The sequence below is a fragment of the Micromesistius poutassou genome (assembly GCF_964030765.1).
Source record: "Micromesistius poutassou genome assembly, chromosome: 6".
Lineage (NCBI taxonomy): Eukaryota > Metazoa > Chordata > Actinopteri > Gadiformes > Gadidae > Micromesistius > Micromesistius poutassou.
In genome coordinates, this window is record NC_140276.1 from 5,922,166 (window position 1) to 5,941,972 (window position 19,807).

The following is a 19,807-nucleotide window of genomic DNA, read 5'->3' on the forward strand; positions in this document are numbered from 1 at the left end:
TTTAATCTGAGGAGCTAATCCCCTTGGCTACTCCCTTGGATTGCCTGGTTAATCCCTGCAGGAAGGAAAGGAAAGGAAGGGAGGTGACCAGTGGACCAGCCTATGAGGAAAGGCCCGGATTATTCTGGAAGAACTGAAGAGCCTTATGGAATGAGTGAGTGTGGTCTGTCCAACCCACAAATAGCTCTCATAATGGCAGCCGGAAAGAATGAACCAGTTTATATCTAAAGTCTGTAGACTGTAGTTTGGATTTGCTAATGGTTGGACCTCCTAGAAGATGGACCAAATGTCTACTGGAATAACATATAACCTTTCACACCATACACTCCATTATTATCTCATCAGAGCTTAAAGAAACCAACAATGTTTTGTTCGCTCTTTGTCATATTCTTTGCTCAATGGCATTTTTTTTATCATCATTAACTATTAATGACTATGTGATGAACATGGTTGTTATGAAGCTGTTCAGCCTCCAACCGTCATTTAAATTGCCCGTAACAGCAACGTGATACCATTTTACTTGTAAACAAAAGATCCCCATACCAATGTTGTTTTTCACCTGTCTTGATACGGTTCCACACATTTCTTGTCAGCCACCATAGGGTATCAAAACAAATTATACTCTTCATTTTAAATCCATTAAGACCGTTTATTTGTGACCGACATCAAAGCATTTTCTGCCCCCCCCCCCCCCCAAAAAAAAAATTGAATAAAATAAAACAAAAAACGTCTTATTTTAATGTTGACACATTATTTCGGTTGAGTAAAAAAAAGGAAAGGATGAGAAGTCGTCTCCGGGCGAGGATGACGCGTGGCTGCCCCCTGGTGGTCATTTCTCGATGAGCGAGTCCAGCTGCTCCTGAAGCGAGGCCAGCTGTTGAAGCAGAACATGACAGGCTTGAGCGATGGATGGCAGCCCTCGGGTATAATCGGAGGCTAAGTGGTGGGTGATTAACATGTCTTCCCGTATTAATCCATTTCACTCATTCGACAATACAAACAGCACAACAAGACTTCCCCACCCCCCCCCCTCCCCCCCACTCTTCGGCCCCCCCCCCCCCCCAGTGGAACATGGCTGACACCACGGCAACCATAAATACCACCAATATGGCTGGTCTGGGCAGGTCATCCTTGGGAACGACAATGGAAAATGGGATTGTAATCTTGTGGAAAAAACTAGGTCTGTCATACTCAGAGAACATAGGGAGAGACAGCAGAGGAATCTATCCAGGGCACAAAGCCCATTATCTCCTTCACACAAAAGGGCTTCCCCCCACAAGCTTCTCACCTGCTCCATCTCTCGCTCCTCCTGCTGGACGATCTCGTTCAAACAAGCTTGGAAGCGGTTCTGCAAAGGGGAAAAGAGAAAGAGAAAGAGAAAGAGAGAGAGAGAGAGAGAGAGAGAGAGAGAGAGAGAGAGACAAAGGAAAACAGATTTCATGGCGGTGGCTGGAAATGTCCCGGTGCCGCGGCGGCTCATTGTCCCCATCTGGCATCTGACAGATCATCATTCGGACCGCCAGTCAGAGGCTGCTGACCTTTTCCCTGTGTCTGCGATAATGACTGAAGATAGGGCAGACGGCGAGGCGAGGCGCGCGCACACACACACACACACACACACACACACAAACACAAACACACAAACACACTGTGCCGACCGGTCGTATAATAATATAATACTAGTACAAAAAGGGGGCCATGTCAGCTTGTGTTTCGAAATGTTTGTGGAATTTCCCCCCCCCCGAAAGAACGCTGCCAGCAGCATGAGTAATATTCATACGGTGAAAGCCTCGCAATAATGCAATTACAAAAGCCTACGGTTGAAACGTTATTTTTATATCCTCAGACGAACACCGCCTCGAACATGTTTCCCTGTTTTACATATGACGTGAGCGTCCAAATCATGGCATTTCTATTTTTTTTTTTTTTTTTTTTGCCTTCAGGCTCCTATGTGGGGGCTGTATGTGGGGCTGTTCTGCACTGACGCTCATGGGAATGTACAAACCATAACTTATTTATGACACTAATTAGTACATGTAAGAGAAAAAAAAAAAAAATTGTGTGTGCGTGCGTGCGTGCGTGCGTGTGTGCGTGCGTGTGTGCATGTATTGTGTCACCTTGAGGGCCTGGTTCTCCACTTTCATGATGAGCTCCTCCTGCTGTTTCTTGCGGGCTCGGGTCTCCTGGAGCTTGGACTTCACGCTGTTCATCTGCACCTGGTACTCCATCACTGCAGGGACACATCATTTTTTACGTTATAACCGTGTTGTTAACATGTTGGGCACACTAACCAGTCACGTGAAGCGGGCCGAGATGAACAACATTTAATATTATTAACATTTTGGGCCAGACACCTCAATCCGAATGAATGCATTTCTGTACTTGTATTTCTGTAGGTATCATCCCATACTACATCTAGTCTCACTAGGTGGACACATAGGCCAGGTCTATTGTATCCCAAACTAAAAGATGCTGTAGATTTGAGTCAAGCGCTATTATTTGAGTGTCACTTGATTGAAATGGCAAAGCCATGTGTCAGGCTGTGAGAATATCCTAGCCTGTCTCTGGATGCACAATTTTAGACCTCTACCGCTCATCTCTGAAACATAGGTCTCCCTTCCCTGATGTGCTTCTGGGAATCCATCTTGCCCGTCAATCACAGGTTTGTGAAATGTACATACGAAAATAACCCACTAGACGTTTCTTAGGGTGAAATAATCGTTGTTTTCAGAGAACGGGAGCAGAGTATAGAAGTATAGAAGTATAGAAGAAAATAAAACTCCCTGTAGGCAGTGCTCATGCTGCCACTTATTATAATGCAGATAGGAAGGGAGTGAAAGGAGATAAATATGCATGGCCAGAGCTGTGCCTATTAGCAAAAGAGCAGTGCCGGGCTGGAGGAGCTGGGGATATCCGGTGGGTAGCCTTGGTGAGTGACAGGAGGACCCAGGTATCGTTGAGGGTAGGGAGACATTGAGCTGTCAGAAAATACTGCCATCTGAGCAGCCAGCAGAGCAGTGGCTGTCAGGCTAGTGGGGGGCAGGCACAGAGTGATGATAGGCACGATATATGTGGTAAGGGTGCACCTGTGTCTGTGTCTGTGTGTGAATGGAAAAAAGTGTCATGGAAGCGCGTGTGTCTGTGTGTGCTCGTGTGTAACCTAGAAAACTCAGCTCTGATTTCAAGCAGCGGGCTCCACATTTTTTCCCCCTGCCCTCTGTTTTGACACACGTCTCCAGGTTTGATTTAATGTGACTTTGGACCGTCTCCCACTGTCTCTCTGGATTTGTTATGAGATCGCCTGGCCAGGGTCTCAATATCAGAGAGCGAGAGAGAGAGAGAGCGAACATGAGAGAGAGAGAGAGAGAGAGAGAGAGAGAGAGAGAGAGAGAGAGAGAGAGAGAGAGAGAATAAAGTAAAGTAAAACGACAGCACTGACATCACTTCGCTCACCGATCTGGTTGTTCCTGTCGGCTTCGTGCTGCGCCGAGTCCGACTCGTCCAGCTTGTCCTGGAGCTGTCGCACCAGGTCGTCCTCCGTGTCCATGATGTTCAGGTCCTCGTCCTCGTGCCGCTCCCCTTCATCCTCCTCCTCCTCGCTGCTGCTGCTGATGTCATTGAAGATCTTTCGCAGCTCGTCCTGTTGGGCTGGACGGACAAAACGCGTTTCGTTTTGTGCTACTCAATGGAATGCAACTAGGCCTTGGCAGGGAGAGGCGTTGTCTTGGGAGACTTGGGAGACCTACCGGTGGAGCCGTGTCCCTTGTGTACCGAGGTGCCCGGCGACGAGTCCAGGTTGGCCAAGGAGCCGTGCTGGTCGGGCTCTTTAGTCTCATCCTCGGCAATCAGCTCCCATCCTGATCCGCAGCGGTTAAGGGCCGAGGGCTCAGTGCTAGTGTGCTCTAATTAAGAGCCCTTATCCTCTTCTCCTCCGGAGCGCTACAGCTGTCCAAGGGAACCGTTTTCATCCGGACGTTTAATCAGGGTGACGCCTATCGCGGCTTCCTCTCCCGCGCGTACTCCTTTAATGATTATCGGGAACCTGGCTTTATGTGCCGAACTAAGGCGGCGATAAGGCCCAGTCCATCTCAATTAGCACACAGCGAGCGATCATGGGAAGCGGCCCCGTCCCGCCCCGCCGCTGTTCTGTCAGCCGAATTTAGAGCATGATTTCGGTGCTAATGACTTTTCTGCTAAGTGTGTACATCGCTCAAGTTGAGAAATGACACAGAGCGAAGCCAGGTGAAACCGAGTCCCGCAGAGGCCCTCAGCGAGGCAAACACGCCATCGTTTTGGGTGACAGCAGCGTATGTGGTCTCAGGGCCTACTCAATTCATTTCCTTGATTGCCACTCGACTACATTGGGAAGTCCATCAACAATCCCCTATATGCACTGAACGGACATTTATGAAACTAGAGACAGATGGGATTACAACACAGTCGTATACTAAAATCAAATACAAATCAATGATGCATGTAAGAACAAACACTCAAGTCGAAGGCTCCTCCTTTGCTTTGAGGACATTCGCGGATCCTGTTCCATCATTTTTATTTATACCGACGCACCTGAGCCAATGAGGAGGCCAAGAGAAAGGATACGCACACTGACCGCCTCTGCATCAGTGCTCAGCAGCCTCTTCACCTCCTTCTCCACATCAGGAGACTCGATGTACTGGAGAGAGCATGATGAGGTTAGACACACACACACACACACACACGTGCACACAAACACATATACGTATACACAAGGTGCTGCCAGGTGGCTGTGCGCCAGCGAGCACATTAGCGATTACAAAAGGAGGGGAGTTGGCCAATCAATAGTGCTCAGCGCTGCAGCTTTTGGGTGAGATTTACTAACAAGACAAAGCACGGTGGAAGCCCAGTGTTTGATCAAACACTGGTGGAATTGCTTTTCTGCATGCCTTCGGGGCGCCACAAGATGGAGAGGCATTATTTATATGTAAATTTTAGTTCTTGATTTTCAGCTCTTGTTTTATGAAATGCTAATTCCTTCTTGGAACGACCACAAGGAAATGGGATGCTGATCAGAGGGATGAAAGAGAGAGAGAGAGAGATGGATGAGGAAGAAGGGGAGAGGTAAGCTCAGAGGAAATACCAAGATGTCAGAACCTTTTTCTTTGCCGTCTTCCTGAATCTCCTCTTGCGTGTGTTCTTCAGCGGCAGGGTGACTGGAGAGCAACAGAGGGCAGGGTAACGGGATTAAAAGACTGGCACAGGGCAACCTTAACTTCCTGAAACACTGACGCTTCAAACTTTACACAATTAAAAAAGGCACACAAAGGGCAATATTCAGCTAAATAAATTATGTGAGACAGTGTGTGTGTGTGTGTGTGTGTGTGTGTGTGTGTGTGTGTGTGTGTGTGTGTGTGTGTGTGTGTGTGCGTGTGCGTGTGCGTGTGTACTCACTGCCGTGGTTACAGACAAACTTCTTGTCCTTGTCTTTGTCCTTCTTCTTACTCTTGGGATCAGTGGTTCCAGTGGGCTCCTCCAGAGGAGGGTAGAGGTCTCCATCTAGTGTACACACCAGCATCTAACACATGGAGGGGAAGTAGAGCTCAAGTGGCGGTACTGACCAATACAGCATGTGGTTCCATTGCAATACTTAAAAGCTTTGCGGTTCCTTGGTAGGAAACACATGGTATCATTGTTCTTCTTTTTCTTTTGAATTATTTCATTTATGTAGCTGACGAGTGTGGCTTGTGCAAAATGTGCCTGTTTATAGAATTGTTATCAATAGATAAATTGTTTGTTCCCACCCTCCAAACTAAAGCAATTTATTTTTCTCCATCAAACAATCTGACATTGTATTTTGGATAAGATAGCTTCTGATTTGTATAAAGGTAAATATTTCATCCAAAGGGACTTATAGTGGTACAGGTCATTCAAGAGCAGGGACAAATTGGGTATAGGTAAAGTTAGAAACGCTTTCCTATCCCTGCACCTTTGTTTTGTTTAGATTACAGTATTATGTCCCCACCTGACAGACGTCCGCTGTCTTATAAAATGTCTTCTTGTCCACAGTTTTCAGAGACTCCAGGATGCAGGGCAGATCAACCAGCTTGCAGGCCAACGGGACGCGATCTACTCGCACAATACCATGGCGACCATCCGCTATTCCAGGAAAACAGAGACATTTTATATGTAGCGGGTTTTCAATGCGTTTATGTTTATAGAAAACATTTATATTTAAGATACAACATGTTAAATGGATTGCCAGTTAAAAGCAGCAGTTTTTCCACAAATAGTATTTTAAGTTCTGTTATTACAATTAGTAGAGTGACTTACGGTGAAGCTCAACAGTAAGTCTATCCTTCATGTTCATACTGCTTGATTGGGCAATCCTTCGGACAGTGGAGGCATATTCCTTAAAATAAAAAAAGTGACAATTGGTATAGAATTACCATCCAGGCAATGAAGTAGTGAAGTCGTTTTTAAAGAAAGATTATTGATTTGATTGTAAAATTCTCATGCAAGTCCAATCTGTGTTGACCCTGGTTGCACCACATTCACTTCCAGGGCAATAAGTTATTTCTTACCGAGGGCAGCCTGAGTACAAACTGACTCTCCAACTCGTGGGGAGCATCTTCTTTGCTCTTTGAGCCAACTTTTCCAACTGAAATCAGAAAGGGTCTTTTAATGGCCATAAATGTATTCATTAAGCAAACACACGATGACTCCCATAGTATGAGTGGAATGGATTTGGTCAACGAATAATATACCAGACTTTCAGTGTGTTATGTGTATACTAAAACAATTCAAACTTAGTACGGCGAATGATGCAATTTGTTTACTGTATGCAAATGAAATGGCAAGGATAGATATAGTTCAAAATTGTAGTTTACAAGCCGGGTCTCGTTATAAACAAATACAACAAACAAATATAAGCTACAGTCGTGTGTTTACCACATAATCCAGTTAACGAGTGCATCAAATAATGATATCAGGCGTATTTCATTCTCCTATGATATGGAGATAATATTGTGAATATTCATTAACCTTTTAAATTAAGTAAATGCACAACATAAAGATTAAACGATGTAGCATAATATAATTCAAAATCAACCATTCCAGTTTTAGATGTATACATGTGGGAGATGTTGTTAAGTATGTCTTTTCTGTGTTTATACTACAATAATAACATTGCAGTGCTACATAACGAGAAGCTAACGTTAGCATGCTCAATCTTATACAGGAAAATCGATTTTACCTTTAATTTTAGATGTCGTTTTCTTTTTTGATTCCATGCTATAGCTGAATTTACGATTTACACCTCAAAACGTAATCGGAAGAGTAAAAGATAAAATAGAAATCTATGAGAGAAACAGTCTCTTTACGTTTAGGCGAACACTGCTGGATGATACCGTAGTCTATCTTTGCTACGTTCAAGTAGAGACGGTCATTGAATTAATATACATTTCCAGGCGTTTTTTGTCTCTTTTGTATGGCTATTTTTCATAAAATAGCAATTGTATATTTCTTAAAATGTATATATACTTGCTTTTGAATGATATGTCAGTTCATAGTTTAATATTTACGAAGTGAGTTTTATCTGGAAAGTCTTAATTTTCCGGTACACTTGAAACTTTGAACACATCATTCGAGCCAGTGTTATGGTGTGGTGCGACATTTGTCAACATTGCGCCATAGGTGTAAACGTTTTACATTTTAACATTATAGTGTAGTTTTTTAATATGTAAAGGGCATCATTTTCCAGGTTTACCGAGTTTGCTGATCAAATAGAATAAACAAAACAGTTATAAAATCGTAATGCCCCGTTATGCCAGCCTTCTCTCTTCCAGTTCAAAGCATACATTTCACAATAATAGCACCCAAACATTCTCAAGACGTAAATAACTATTTAAATTAGCAATTTTCTTTACTTGTATCAACCCAGCATAATATGGCATTCAGTGGAAATTTAGCACTATACACTTAAATCTAGGATATAAATCAAATATATATATATATTAAAAAAAAAAAAACATTCTGCAAGATATTTTCGCTTCCGGGGCAGGAATATTTTTTTGTGTTGCTGTCGTTTTTCTGCTGTCCACATTACAGGGTTGCAGTAAAATAGTCACGTTTGGATTTTCGATGCCGACAGTGCGACATTTGACGGCTGAATCACAATAATGGGATATACATTGACTGTCAGCAGAGCCAGGCGGGCTACAAGGACATTGTGGCTGTTGTTGCTTGTCAGTCTGTCTATATGCATATGTGTTTGCAGAGCATCATCTCAAGAGGACAGTGCCATGGAGAACATCGTAACAGAGAAGAAGGCGGAAGAAAGCCACAGGCAGGATAGTGTAGATTTGCTCATCTTTATCATGCTTCTCACCCTTACAATTTTAACTATTTGGCTATTCAAGCACCGACGATTCCGATTCTTACACGAGACAGGACTGGCGATGATCTATGGTGAGGAACCGTCTGCACTGTGGATGTAATTGGTTGCATGATTCTCTCTGAATATAAAAAATGAAAACATAATCAGAGAATTACGGTGCAATGTGTATCTATCATATTGACATAACAATTATATTCTATAATTGTTGAGTTCAATATTTGTCAAATTGTAAATAAAGCGAAAATTAGGGGTATAAGTATTATTTCAACCTGACACAAGTATTGCACTTGACAATTCACACAATTCAACCCTTTCTCACTGTAAAATCCCAGTTGGAGAACGTTTGTATTATATATACAGCCTTATATGTAAATGTGTTGACAATTTTGTGTTTGTGTGTGTGTGCTTGTGTTTGTGTAGGTGTACTGGTTGGTGTGGTGCTGCGCTATGCCATCCATGTTCCCCGTGACATCAGCGCTGCCACCCTGACCTGCCATGTTAATGCCAGCCCTGCCACCCTCCTTGTGAACATCAGTGGCAAATTCTACGAGTACACTCTGAACGGAGAGATCAGTGCCAACGTGGTGGACGATGTGCAGGACAACGAGATGCTGAGAAAGGTAAAAGTTCAAAAGCATGTTGGGAGTGTTTGTTTTTGATGTGCCCTTGCACAAGGTGTAGTTTCATGTTTTTTGCCAGTTAGAATTAAAAGGACACTGTGAATGAATTGGCCCTGGCAGAATTATAGCTGTATGTGTTCGGGTACAGATTCTTCATTTCTTTTGCCCTTCATTTTGGCCGTTTATCTAAGAAGGAGAAAATACCACAATTACTGTGTCTTCGATTGAAACACAGGGTCTGAACAAGCTGAGCCTTAATGTCTTTAGGCTTTTGCCTGCAGGCTAGCCCAGATTATTCTGAAACATTTATAAATACATTCCAATGCAAAATTGCTCAGTGCCCCAAGTTTCAAGAGAAACAAGATTAGGATTAGTAAGGTTAAAACACTTGAGTAAGACTAAATTGGTTCCACCAAATATCTATTACGCTTTGTGAGTAGATTCATCCCCCTTATGAATTAATTTGAACCTTTAGAAAACATTTTTGGTTGTCTGGCTCAGCAGCCCCGTCATTCTGACCTACATTTCTTCCATTCAATTACGGTGGCATGGAAGCCGCAATATGTTATTGTACCACAATTTTCATCTACTGTTGCAGAGTGGCTGTAATTTCCCATCTTGCATTAATAAGATATTTCTCATATGCCCTAAATAGTCTTTTTGATGACTGTATGTCAGAATTATAACCAGCTGCTATTTCTCTGTGGGACCCAGGTAACCTTTGACCCAGAAGTGTTCTTCAACATCCTATTACCTCCGATCATATTCCACGCTGGCTACAGCCTCAAAAGGGTACAGAAGGCACACTCACCTCCACACATAAGAAGCTTCAGATCAGACGTGCTAATATCAGCATCAATACAATTCAGCATCAATACAATTTCATTTGATTGCATTGCATATTGAAAATGCGTTCATATGTTGATGATGTCTTTCAGAGACATTTCTTTCTAAACATGGGATCCATCCTGGCCTATGCCTTCATGGGAACATTGGTTTCCTGTTTTGTCATCGGGTAAGAAGTACCTCCGTTAACCAGTTCTCGAACAATTGCAATGAAATCAAGCCCGTGCACCGTGTACCAGGGTCCATGGGGTCGCAATGTCCTCTGGCGTTTTTGAGCTATAGTTATATTATTGCTTTGTGCTCCACAGACTCCTGATGTACGGCTTTGTGACTCTAATGAAGCATATGGGACAACTGGCTGATGACTTTTTCTTCACCGACTGCCTCTTCTTCGGGGCCATCATCTCGGCCACAGACCCTGGTGTGTGTCTGCACAGTTGCAAGCACTACATTTGTTTTCAAAATGCACACACATAGTCGTTAGTTACTTGGCCTTACTTCAGTACATAATTGTAGAAGTGAAATCTGAGATGATCAGCACCAACCGTAGATAGAGGGATCATAATTGAAAACCGGTAGTAAGGGAGGGAGGGCGGATGGTCTAATTTCAAGGGAGTAGTCTGCTGTTATTATTTATTTCAATAGCGGGAAACACTTCCGTTGTATATTCCTTACTGAACTTGATTTGTAGAAAAAAACAACAGATTTGCAGTGGAGTACTGAGACACATGCAAATGTTCTGGTGTGTTTTTGTTTGTGTTCCAGTGACGGTCCTGGCCATATTCAATGAGCTGCAGGTGGATGTAGATCTCTACGCCCTGCTCTTTGGGGAAAGTGTCCTCAATGACGCTGTGGCGGTGGTCCTGTCTTCGTAAGTCCTTGGTCCGATGCTATTGCTGTCCAGTGCAGTTAATCGGAGAGGCTAGTTGCACTGGGGAGAGTGCAAGGCATCGACCATTAACAAATCCAATATTGGTGTTCCGTGGCCATCGCGGACTGTCACTGCAGCAGAGTAGCTCAGTGTTTGTATTGTGTAACAGGATGTAACCAAAGGAAGTATAGAGTTTGAGTGTTTGAAAAGACTGCACGATCTACGATGATCCGTCCACAGGAATCCGTTTGATGCTATTCTAAAATACACTGCAGTGTTCAGATTTAATGCTGTGTAATTGCGTGGGCTTGTGACATTGCAACAGGTCTATCGTGGCCTATCAACCCCAGGGGGATAACAGCCACACCTTTGAAGTCATGGCCGTGCTGAAGTCGCTGGGCGTCTTCCTCGGGGTCTTCAGTGGTTCCTTTGCCCTGGGGGTGGCTACTGGCGTGATGACGGCACTTATATCCTTCCTGTTCAAATGGACTTCAAACCGCTCCACTATAGTTCATGTATGACTTTGTTGTGCTCCTGCTCTAGGCTTTGTTGTTTGTTGTTGTTATGTTGTTTGTTATTGCACACTCCCAACAACTGTCGAGGTGTTTGTTAAGATATTCATATTTTGACAGATAACATCACATCCGACTTTATTGCATTACACACACTTGCACTATACTATAATGACTTATGAGTCCATGTTTACTCTGTGTATTTGCCGTTCCAGTTCTCCCACATTACTATGGAAACTGCATTCTCACTCTGTTCTCATTCTCACTCACTCTGTGAGGATTTGAGTGTAAACAGTCCATTTAGAAACCAAATACTACTGTTTGACTCCTTGACTGTCACTCGTCACGTGACCAAATTCACCAAGCTGAGGGACTTTCAGCTGCTGGAGACGGCTCTGTTCTTCCTCATGTCTTGGAGCACATTCCTTCTGGCAGAGGCCTGTGGCTTCACAGGTAATAAACACATACACATACACATATACACACACACACACACACACACACACACACACAGATCCATCTGCCAAAGATGTAACAGCATATGCATTCTTCCAAGACGATGGGATAATGGTCTGACAAACAATTCATATTTAGGACCTCGTTTTCTAACATGGGACCTTTCTCCCTACATGGCCTTCTCTCCTTACATGCACATATAAGCACTTTGATCATATAAGTATAGCTGATCCAAAAGGAAAGATCCATTCATTGCACTGCTGTTATTTGGGTGTGTGTAACATCTCTACTGGGTTATGTTCTAGGTGTTGTAGCGGTGCTGTTTTGTGGGATTACCCAGGCCCACTACACCTACAACAACCTGTCCCCAGAGTCCCAGATCAGAACCAAACAGGTACGATCACAACAGCCCCAGGAATCAAAGTCCCCAGTTCATGAAATCTGTTGTACAGCCAATAAGTGCTCACCACATTTGTTTTAAGCATTTGTTTGTAAAACGAGGATTGAGAACGCAACCGCTGAAGGGAATGCCGTGTTGTGATGTTTGCTCGTTTTGTTTGTCGTCTCACAAGTTGTTTGAGCTGCTGAATTTCCTGGCAGAGAACTTCATTTTCTCCTACATGGGCCTGACGCTGTTCACCTTCCAGAACCACGTGTTCAACCCCATGTTCATCGTCGGAGCTTTCGTATCCTTCCACCGTCGTTTTCACCTGCTGTACGCCGCCACTTTGGAAGCATAGGACCATTGGAATGTTAGTTATTATGTTAATAGTAATGGCTTTTGCCATTTTCACCAGCAGAAAATGCCGTAATGCATAAGGCCTATTAACGGTATTCCCTACATATTGAATGTATCTTTTCTTAGGTACCCATGGGATGCTATGCTAATCTAAACGTAGCATTCATTTGTGGTATCCACTTCTATAGGTACCCATGGGATGCTAATGTTTGGTGTTCACTACTACAGGTAGACGGACATTAATGCTATGTAATGTTAGCACGGTGATTGCAGCGCACTAGCGTTATTCAGACTTTGTTTGCACGTATTTCGAATATTAAGAGCAGACCCCCCGAGCTTTGAGCCCTCTTTGTGGTAGCGTTATTGCATATAAGCGGCTCGTTCAAATCGCTTGCTACTCCTTGACTCGCGGTCCCAGGTGGCGGTGTTCATCGGCAGGGCTTGCAACATCTACCCCCTCTCCTTCCTCCTCAACCTGGGCCGACGCAACAAGATCCGTTCCAACTTCCAGCACATGATGATGTTTGCTGGTCAGTGTTCTCTCAGTTGCGGCCATACAGGCCCTATCGTTTCTTGTGATTTAGCAGGGCAAAGAGAGGCACATGGGGGGGGGGGGGGGGGGGAGAAGGCTGTAGTCATGGAAACAAGTCACTTGTGCCCTTGGCATCTCTGGCGTCTGTTTTGTCTGTCTTGGTTGGCACTGTTTCCTCAGTTACACAATGTTATCTTACAACAGATAGAGTGAACAAACACGCTCGTGTTAGACTAAGGCCAGTGTTGTCACTGTTTCTACTCCGATAGACGCACACTCTTTGTACATAATCAACATAATCTAATCTAATACCTGGATTAAAGCTACCTACCTAACTACTATTTAAAAGTGGCCATCTTTTGGACAACCTTTTTTTTTTTTGTAAAAGTTAAATAAATTTCCCCCCAAAAAGTAAAATAGACATACATACAGTAGGTACTTGTTGATGTATGTCTAAACATTGTCCTCGGTGTGATCTCGCAGGACTGCGTGGGGCGATGACCTTTGCCCTGTCCATCAGGGACACGGCCACCTACGCTCGCCAGATGATGTTCTCCACCACGCTGCTGGTGGTCTTCTTCACCGTCTGGATTTGCGGAGGAGGCACCACCCAGATGCTCTCCTGCCAGCGCATTCGGTATGACTCCGGGCCTCGCACAGTTCATATTGACTACAGTTTTTGGGTTAACTGCTGAGTGCTACATGGCGTGGGTTGAGTCTAGTTTGAATAATAGGAAAAGTACGCTCATCTTGCGGTCTAAGGTTTCAGGCAGCAGCCTGGCATGTTTCTGCTGAGCTGTCACTTGAGCACGTTAAGCCAGTTAAACCATCTATCATTTATTAGGGAATTCCAGTTGTCCAACCTGTACTTTGAACACTGTGAGCCAAGCTTCCTAGAGAGAATGTTGGTTTAAGATCTTGCACATGGTTGCCAGCTCTACTTGGTATGTCACAGATTGTGTTGAATGACTTACACTTCTGCAACTCTTTCCACAGAGTGGGGGTGGACGCAGACCAAGATAACTTGGTAAGCATTACATAAGATAAGGATTTGTTTTTCTTTATGACTTCCTGTGTAAAATGTCAAACTAGTGCACAAACTCATCATCTCGTGTTCTTCTCGTTTTGGGAAAAGAGTGTGAATGAAGGTTCGGAGCGGAGGAGCACCAAGCAGGAGAGTGCCTGGCTGTTCCGGATCTGGTACACCTTTGACCACAAGTATCCTTTGGACCACAGGAAAAATGTTGACTTTTACATTAACTTTGTAAGAACCTTCATATACTTGTCATGATTTTCATCAGGCGCCTATTCAAGAATCAGAATCAGAATCAGAATCAAGTTTATTTTTCGCCAAGTTTCCAAAGAATAAAAACAAGGAATTTGACTTGGGAAAAAAATAGATGGCTAGTCTTGTCAGGGACCTAATAAATCAGTCATAATAAGGAACTTAAAGGACAGGGCATACATGATGATATCTATGACAAAAAAAGACAATAAGTGCAAGTGCTCGCATGGTGGAGAGGGGGGCGGGGGGGCGGGGTCGGAGAGTGAGATTAACCACACAATGGTATAAATACTGTGTTTATCGTATGGTTGAAGTTCACATTGGCAGACAACAGAGGGAGCCCCCCCCACTTTAGAACAATGACTTCAATATTTAGCTGCCTCAGGATGAACTTACCAGCTGAACCTAAATTAACTTTCCGTTTTCCTTTTCCTTTAAAAACATGTTAGTCAAACAAGCCTTCAAATGTTGAAAAAGTTCATCAAATCACATGTCACTCATGTTTCATGCCATGTGTCTTCATTAAATCTTCCTGACTTAATCCTTGACTCTAGCCCCCCCCACCAGCTATCTGAAGCCCATCCTGACCCACAGTGGCCCACCTCTCACCGCGGTGATGCCCACCTGCTGTGCCCCCCTTGCCCACTGCCTCACCAGCCCCCAGGCCTATGAGGTCAGATGCTCATTGTTCGCCACCATTTTGGATCCTTTGCCCGAGTTGCTGTGACAAACTTTAGTTGTTGAAGAGAGCAGACATTTCGGGGATCTCAGCCCCTAGTTTCCGTCAGGAATTTTAGGTGTCGAAATGCAGACATTGTAGGGATCTCTGACCATTGTTCATGTGAGGGATTTTAGTTAGTAGATTTTAGATTTTAGACAAGCAGACATTTTTCGAGTGTCAGCTCCTAGCTGTTGTGATGAATTAAGATGCGGCTATGTTTACATCCAAAAGCAGACGTTTTGTATGTCCTCAGCCCTGGTTGTTCTGACATGGACATTTGTTGTTTGGTTGGGCGTGTACAGGGTTTTATTAAACAGTTTATATTTTGGGTATCACTGTACCAATGCTTCAAATCACAACTTCAAGGCTGTACAAACTAATCGTGGGAAAAAAGGCTTTTTTAAACGACATAGATCTTTGCTCCGCGTCCAGGAATCCAAACCTTCCACCTCACATTTCTCCCTCTCCCTCGCAGAACGAGTGCCAGCTGCAGGACGACGACTCTGACCTCATCCTGACGGACGGCGACATCAGCCTGACCTACGGCGACGTCACCATCAGCACCGACGCCACCGGCGCCTACACCACCAGCGGCGGCGGCGGGCCAGCCGGCCTCCCCGCCGGCACCGCCAACGCCTCCTTCAGCGAGGAGCTGGACCGCGAGCTGACGTGCGGCGACCAGGAGCTGGTGATGCGGGGCACGCGCCTGGTGCTGCCCATGGATGACTCTGAGCCCCCCTTCACAGACCACCACCGCCCGCGGATGTGAGCCCGTCCCCTGTGTGTCTTGGCCCACCACCCCCCCCCCCCCCCCTCGCGCTCCAGTGGAGCCAGGAGCCGATGAACGTCACAAACTTCTTCTTTCTTTCTTAAAACTTCTCGCACCTTTTGCATTTCTAACTCTCTACTGTTAATCACTCCCGAATCCGCTCATCCCTGCATAAGGGGACTCCCCATCTCTACCTCATTCTAGTTCTGCTCCTTTTTCCCCCCTCGCCTGGGCGTCCGCCGTACCTGTGATGTGTCTTTATTTATTAGTTAGTTTTTTTTTTTTAAATACTCCATTCTTAAGTTTCGCTTTGAATGTGTGGCAATCAGTAACCAATGCACAGAGGTCCAACAGCATGTGTTTAGTCCAAAAAAAAAAATTGCCAGTTAATTTACATGTAGTCGCAATTTTCCCACTATAACTTTGATTATGCATGCAAAAGACGATGGTTTAATGTGGTGCGTTTTCGGGAACTAGGGTTTGTTGATCTGGCGACTGAATGTCGCTGCGCTCTCTCCAATCGGTCCGTTCAGACAGTGTAGTCAGGGCCTTGCTGCGACCCAGTGGCTCCACCTGACTGTACATTTGATTTACAATCAAGTGCCTGGTGGTTGTAGTTCTATGCCTGGCCACCCCGTTCCCTGGGTATCCTCCGAGGTGCCGGGATGTTTTTTTGGAATGGGCAGTTGGTGGATGGGCAGGTCCTGCAATTGTAGTATTTGTTTTTTTGCAGCGTTTCTAAATATCTGCTCTGTCCATACGGTAGCATTGTACTCTATGGGTTTTTTTTCCGTCCGTGTTATGGGCTTGTACATAAGGCCACGATGTGACGCCAATGACTGAGCACAGAAGAGGCGAATCCCTCCCAGTGACCTTTGGCTGTGATTCAGAGAGGGATTTGACACCTTATTTTAGAAGCGGGGCCTGCTCCCGGGAGGCTGGAGGGACTGTCGTTTTTGAGTGATGAGATCCAACTATAGTCCTAATAGTCACGGCTAGGGACATTTATTTGTCCTGAATTTGTCCTGAAAGTTTTTTTGGGGGGGGTAAAGGAGGAGCTAAATGCGGATAACGTCCAGTGTTTTCTATCCTCTTTGCAACTTTGCTTCAGTACCATGAGCTAGTTCCAAAATGATCATACATGTAGCATTGTCTACATTTTATATTACAATCGTGCATCACACTCAATTGTGCTGTAGTCCATCCATTTTTTGTGTGTCCCATTTTTTGAAACAAAGATTCCCTTCTTGAAACGTTGATCAATTTAATGTAGCTGAATATATGGGCCGATGTGATTGGTCGTCCCACCAAATATCTGAGTTGGGAGGGAAATGCAGACTTGTGTTTTGATGTGTCATCTTTTTGAGTTCTACGCATCTTCATCATCAATACAGGGTCGTTGATATAGATGAGCATGCATGACAACTACTGCAGGCCAAAGCCAATGATTAATTCCACTGAATTCAGATGACTGTATTAGCACTGCGCTCCCCTGGTTGGATCCTCTCTACTCTGATAGTTCAATAGCCGTTTAATACAATGAGGTGTTACAGGATTGCATATAAGCAGGCGTGTCAAATGTATTGCACAAAACGTATGGGTACCATTTTTTTGGGACGTTTCATACATTTAAATGAAAAGATTTATGTAAATAAATACTTAATACTTAAATAATTCCTTTTATAGGTTGTGAGCGGCCAGATAATGTGAAAAATCTCTCCGTAGCGCGTTGCAGTTGGTTGCTGCCGACTCCTTTCCTCTGGTAGTTTGGTGTGGTCCAACAGGCAGGAAGTGTTGACGGACTGTCGCCCTGGCAACAACCGTGTTGATGTTGAGTGAAGCGGGCCGGCTGCCAGACATGGCTACAGGGTGGGTCAGTCAGCTGCACTTCAGCCTTGCGGTGAGATAAGGACAGTTGGCCCTCGGTGAGGATAGAGCTAAACGATAGCAGTGGGTGGGGTTGAGGAAGCAAGGGAATGGAAATGGAGGTTTGTCAGTGGTGGTGGGGGGTGTGGTGGGGGGGGGGGGGGGGGTGAAAGGAAAGCTGGAGGGGATGGTGTTTTGCCTTTCACTGTTATCTTCTGCTGTGCAGGAATGTTCATGACTTCATTTTTTTGTCCCTCCACATTGCATCGTGAAGGAAATTTGTATATTTTTCATTTGTATGTGTTATTTTACGTGTTCTTTTTATTCTGAATATTTTATTGTGTGGAAGGGGAATGATGAAGTTGACAGGCATGAGATTGAACCATTTTGCACTCCTTTGAGAATTTCTTTGTTATTTTTTTTTATTTAAAAAAAAACATTTGTTTGGTTTATTAGCTTTGTCAATTGTCTTGCTATGATGTGTCTTATTCGAGTGCTGCTTACGAATTATTTAGCTTATGTTTTGGAAGGTGGTGGAACCCAAATAATATTCATGTCAATCTAATGTTAAAAACCTTTTTGATTTATCACTCTGTCAAAATATATATTTACATATTATTATAATATTTCATAAAAAGAAGGGAGAATTGTAAGTACAAGCGTACTTCAATCTGCCATATTTATCGTTATACCATTCAGGCCATTGTAAGGAATTCTAGAAAATAACAGAAATGATGATTCCTGTTTGCCCATCCATGACCTTTTCCAGAGCATGACTCACTCTCATTCACTCTCTATAAGTCTTACACTCTGCGGGGGAAAAAAAATCGAAATAAAAATTGTAAGCCGCTATTTTTGGATGATCAACCGATACGATATTTGCATAGGCCAATATAGGTCTACATACTTGCCTGTACTGCTCTGCCAGTATACGTTCTCTCCCTGTACCCTGAATGGTAACTAAACTTGTGATTGGCTTCAATCAATTGTGTCTGACCGTAAGGGTCTCACCGTGCCCTGCGTATACACTGCAAAGTGTGTTTGTGAGAACGAGCCAGAGAATCTTAATGTCTAAGTGATCTGTACTCACACTTAAGAGTGTGTGTGCATGTTGGAGAATTTTGTGTGCGTGAGTGTGAGAGCGAGGGAGAGCGAGAAAGACTATGTGCCATCTCTCTTCCTTGGTGATGCAGGTACGGATTGTTTACATCATCTGTGTAACTATACCCTCACCTGTTCATGTGCGTGCAACGTCTAATAAACAGAACCCTGTGCTTTCGATTGAAACTTTCTTCTGTTTGTATCTGCGATGTCCCCGGTTACCTAACCTGGCATCAATGAGCCAGTCAGTCTCTACACCGACCGTTCCAGAGACATCCCATCGGACTGCGTTGTCCATCGATGACGCATACGGTTTAACTTTTAGATCATCAATCCACTGTCTTTCACCGTTGTCTTAATTTATAGTGTTTCTCCCTCCGAGACAACTGCTCGTCTAACTCCTTTTTCTCCCTAGGAAAAGTAATGTCAAAGTAATCCTTCTCCAAACCAGCTGGGTTCAATTTAGATTTTGGTAAGGACGTGTTCCATACATGGCTTACCTGATATGACCATATATGGTAGCTTACATAATATACTGATAAGCTATTGGCTGGAGTATCAGTAGGTGCTTCAGAAAGTAGCATTAATTATGTTATTTTGGAGCTCTTTTGGTACACTACTACGCCATTGTATCTCTGCGGTCTGATATGACATGTCATGGCTGCATGAAATGATTAAGTATCCTCCAGATGTGGAGTAATAACTGATTGAAAAGTCACTTCTCAAGGGGACTGGTGTCTTTTCCTGAAGAATAAGTGAAAGGACTTTTATTTTTTTTCACTCCAGCACATTTTCTTCTGGATAGGTCACACGCTCCTAATATGGGCATAACACTCGCTGTCCCAGAATTATTTCTTTATTTCTTCTTTCTCTCTAGCTATATGTTTAAAGATCGCCACATTCTGTATACCATCTCGTCTTTCTTTTGCTAAATGTCAGTCAGATTGTTTCTTTTGATTTCAGATTACATTATTTCTTGATGGGCAACATCATACAACTATTTTATTTTACTGCATTAAACTCACATACTCTGTGTTGTAGCAGTGGAATGTTCATGGCAAGACAATGCATTTCTTTTGGGATTATTTAGAACTCTTCTGATGCAATTGTGGACCAAA

The 19,807-nt window shown here is 43.9% G+C and overlaps 2 protein-coding genes across 2 annotated transcripts; one reads left to right on the forward strand and one right to left on the reverse strand.

The window, feature by feature from the left end:
* Positions 1-708: 708 nt before the first annotated feature.
* Positions 709-7,380, reverse strand: taf7 (TAF7 RNA polymerase II, TATA box binding protein (TBP)-associated factor). The gene is made up of 12 exons (XM_084469805.1): positions 7,229-7,380; positions 6,558-6,634; positions 6,307-6,385; positions 5,999-6,132; positions 5,428-5,551; positions 5,131-5,189; positions 4,600-4,672; positions 3,747-3,857; positions 3,454-3,648; positions 2,118-2,230; positions 1,289-1,348; positions 709-874 (listed from the first exon to the last, which is right to left on the reverse strand). The coding sequence occupies exons 1-12, from the start codon at positions 7,263-7,265 to the stop codon at positions 830-832; spliced, it is 1,107 nt and encodes a 368-aa protein (XP_084325931.1). The 5' UTR covers positions 7,266-7,380; the 3' UTR covers positions 709-829.
* A 715-nt stretch (positions 7,381-8,095) lies between these two features.
* Positions 8,096-15,761, forward strand: slc9a6a (solute carrier family 9 member A6a). The gene is made up of 16 exons (XM_084469984.1): positions 8,096-8,442; positions 8,792-8,991; positions 9,706-9,783; positions 9,930-10,006; positions 10,146-10,258; positions 10,603-10,708; positions 11,034-11,175; positions 11,568-11,673; positions 11,982-12,070; positions 12,249-12,362; positions 12,834-12,945; positions 13,431-13,584; positions 13,944-13,974; positions 14,083-14,165; positions 14,800-14,905; positions 15,429-15,761. The coding sequence occupies exons 1-16, from the start codon at positions 8,154-8,156 to the stop codon at positions 15,720-15,722; spliced, it is 2,094 nt and encodes a 697-aa protein (XP_084326110.1). The 5' UTR covers positions 8,096-8,153; the 3' UTR covers positions 15,723-15,761.
* Positions 15,762-19,807: the final 4,046 nt, after the last annotated feature.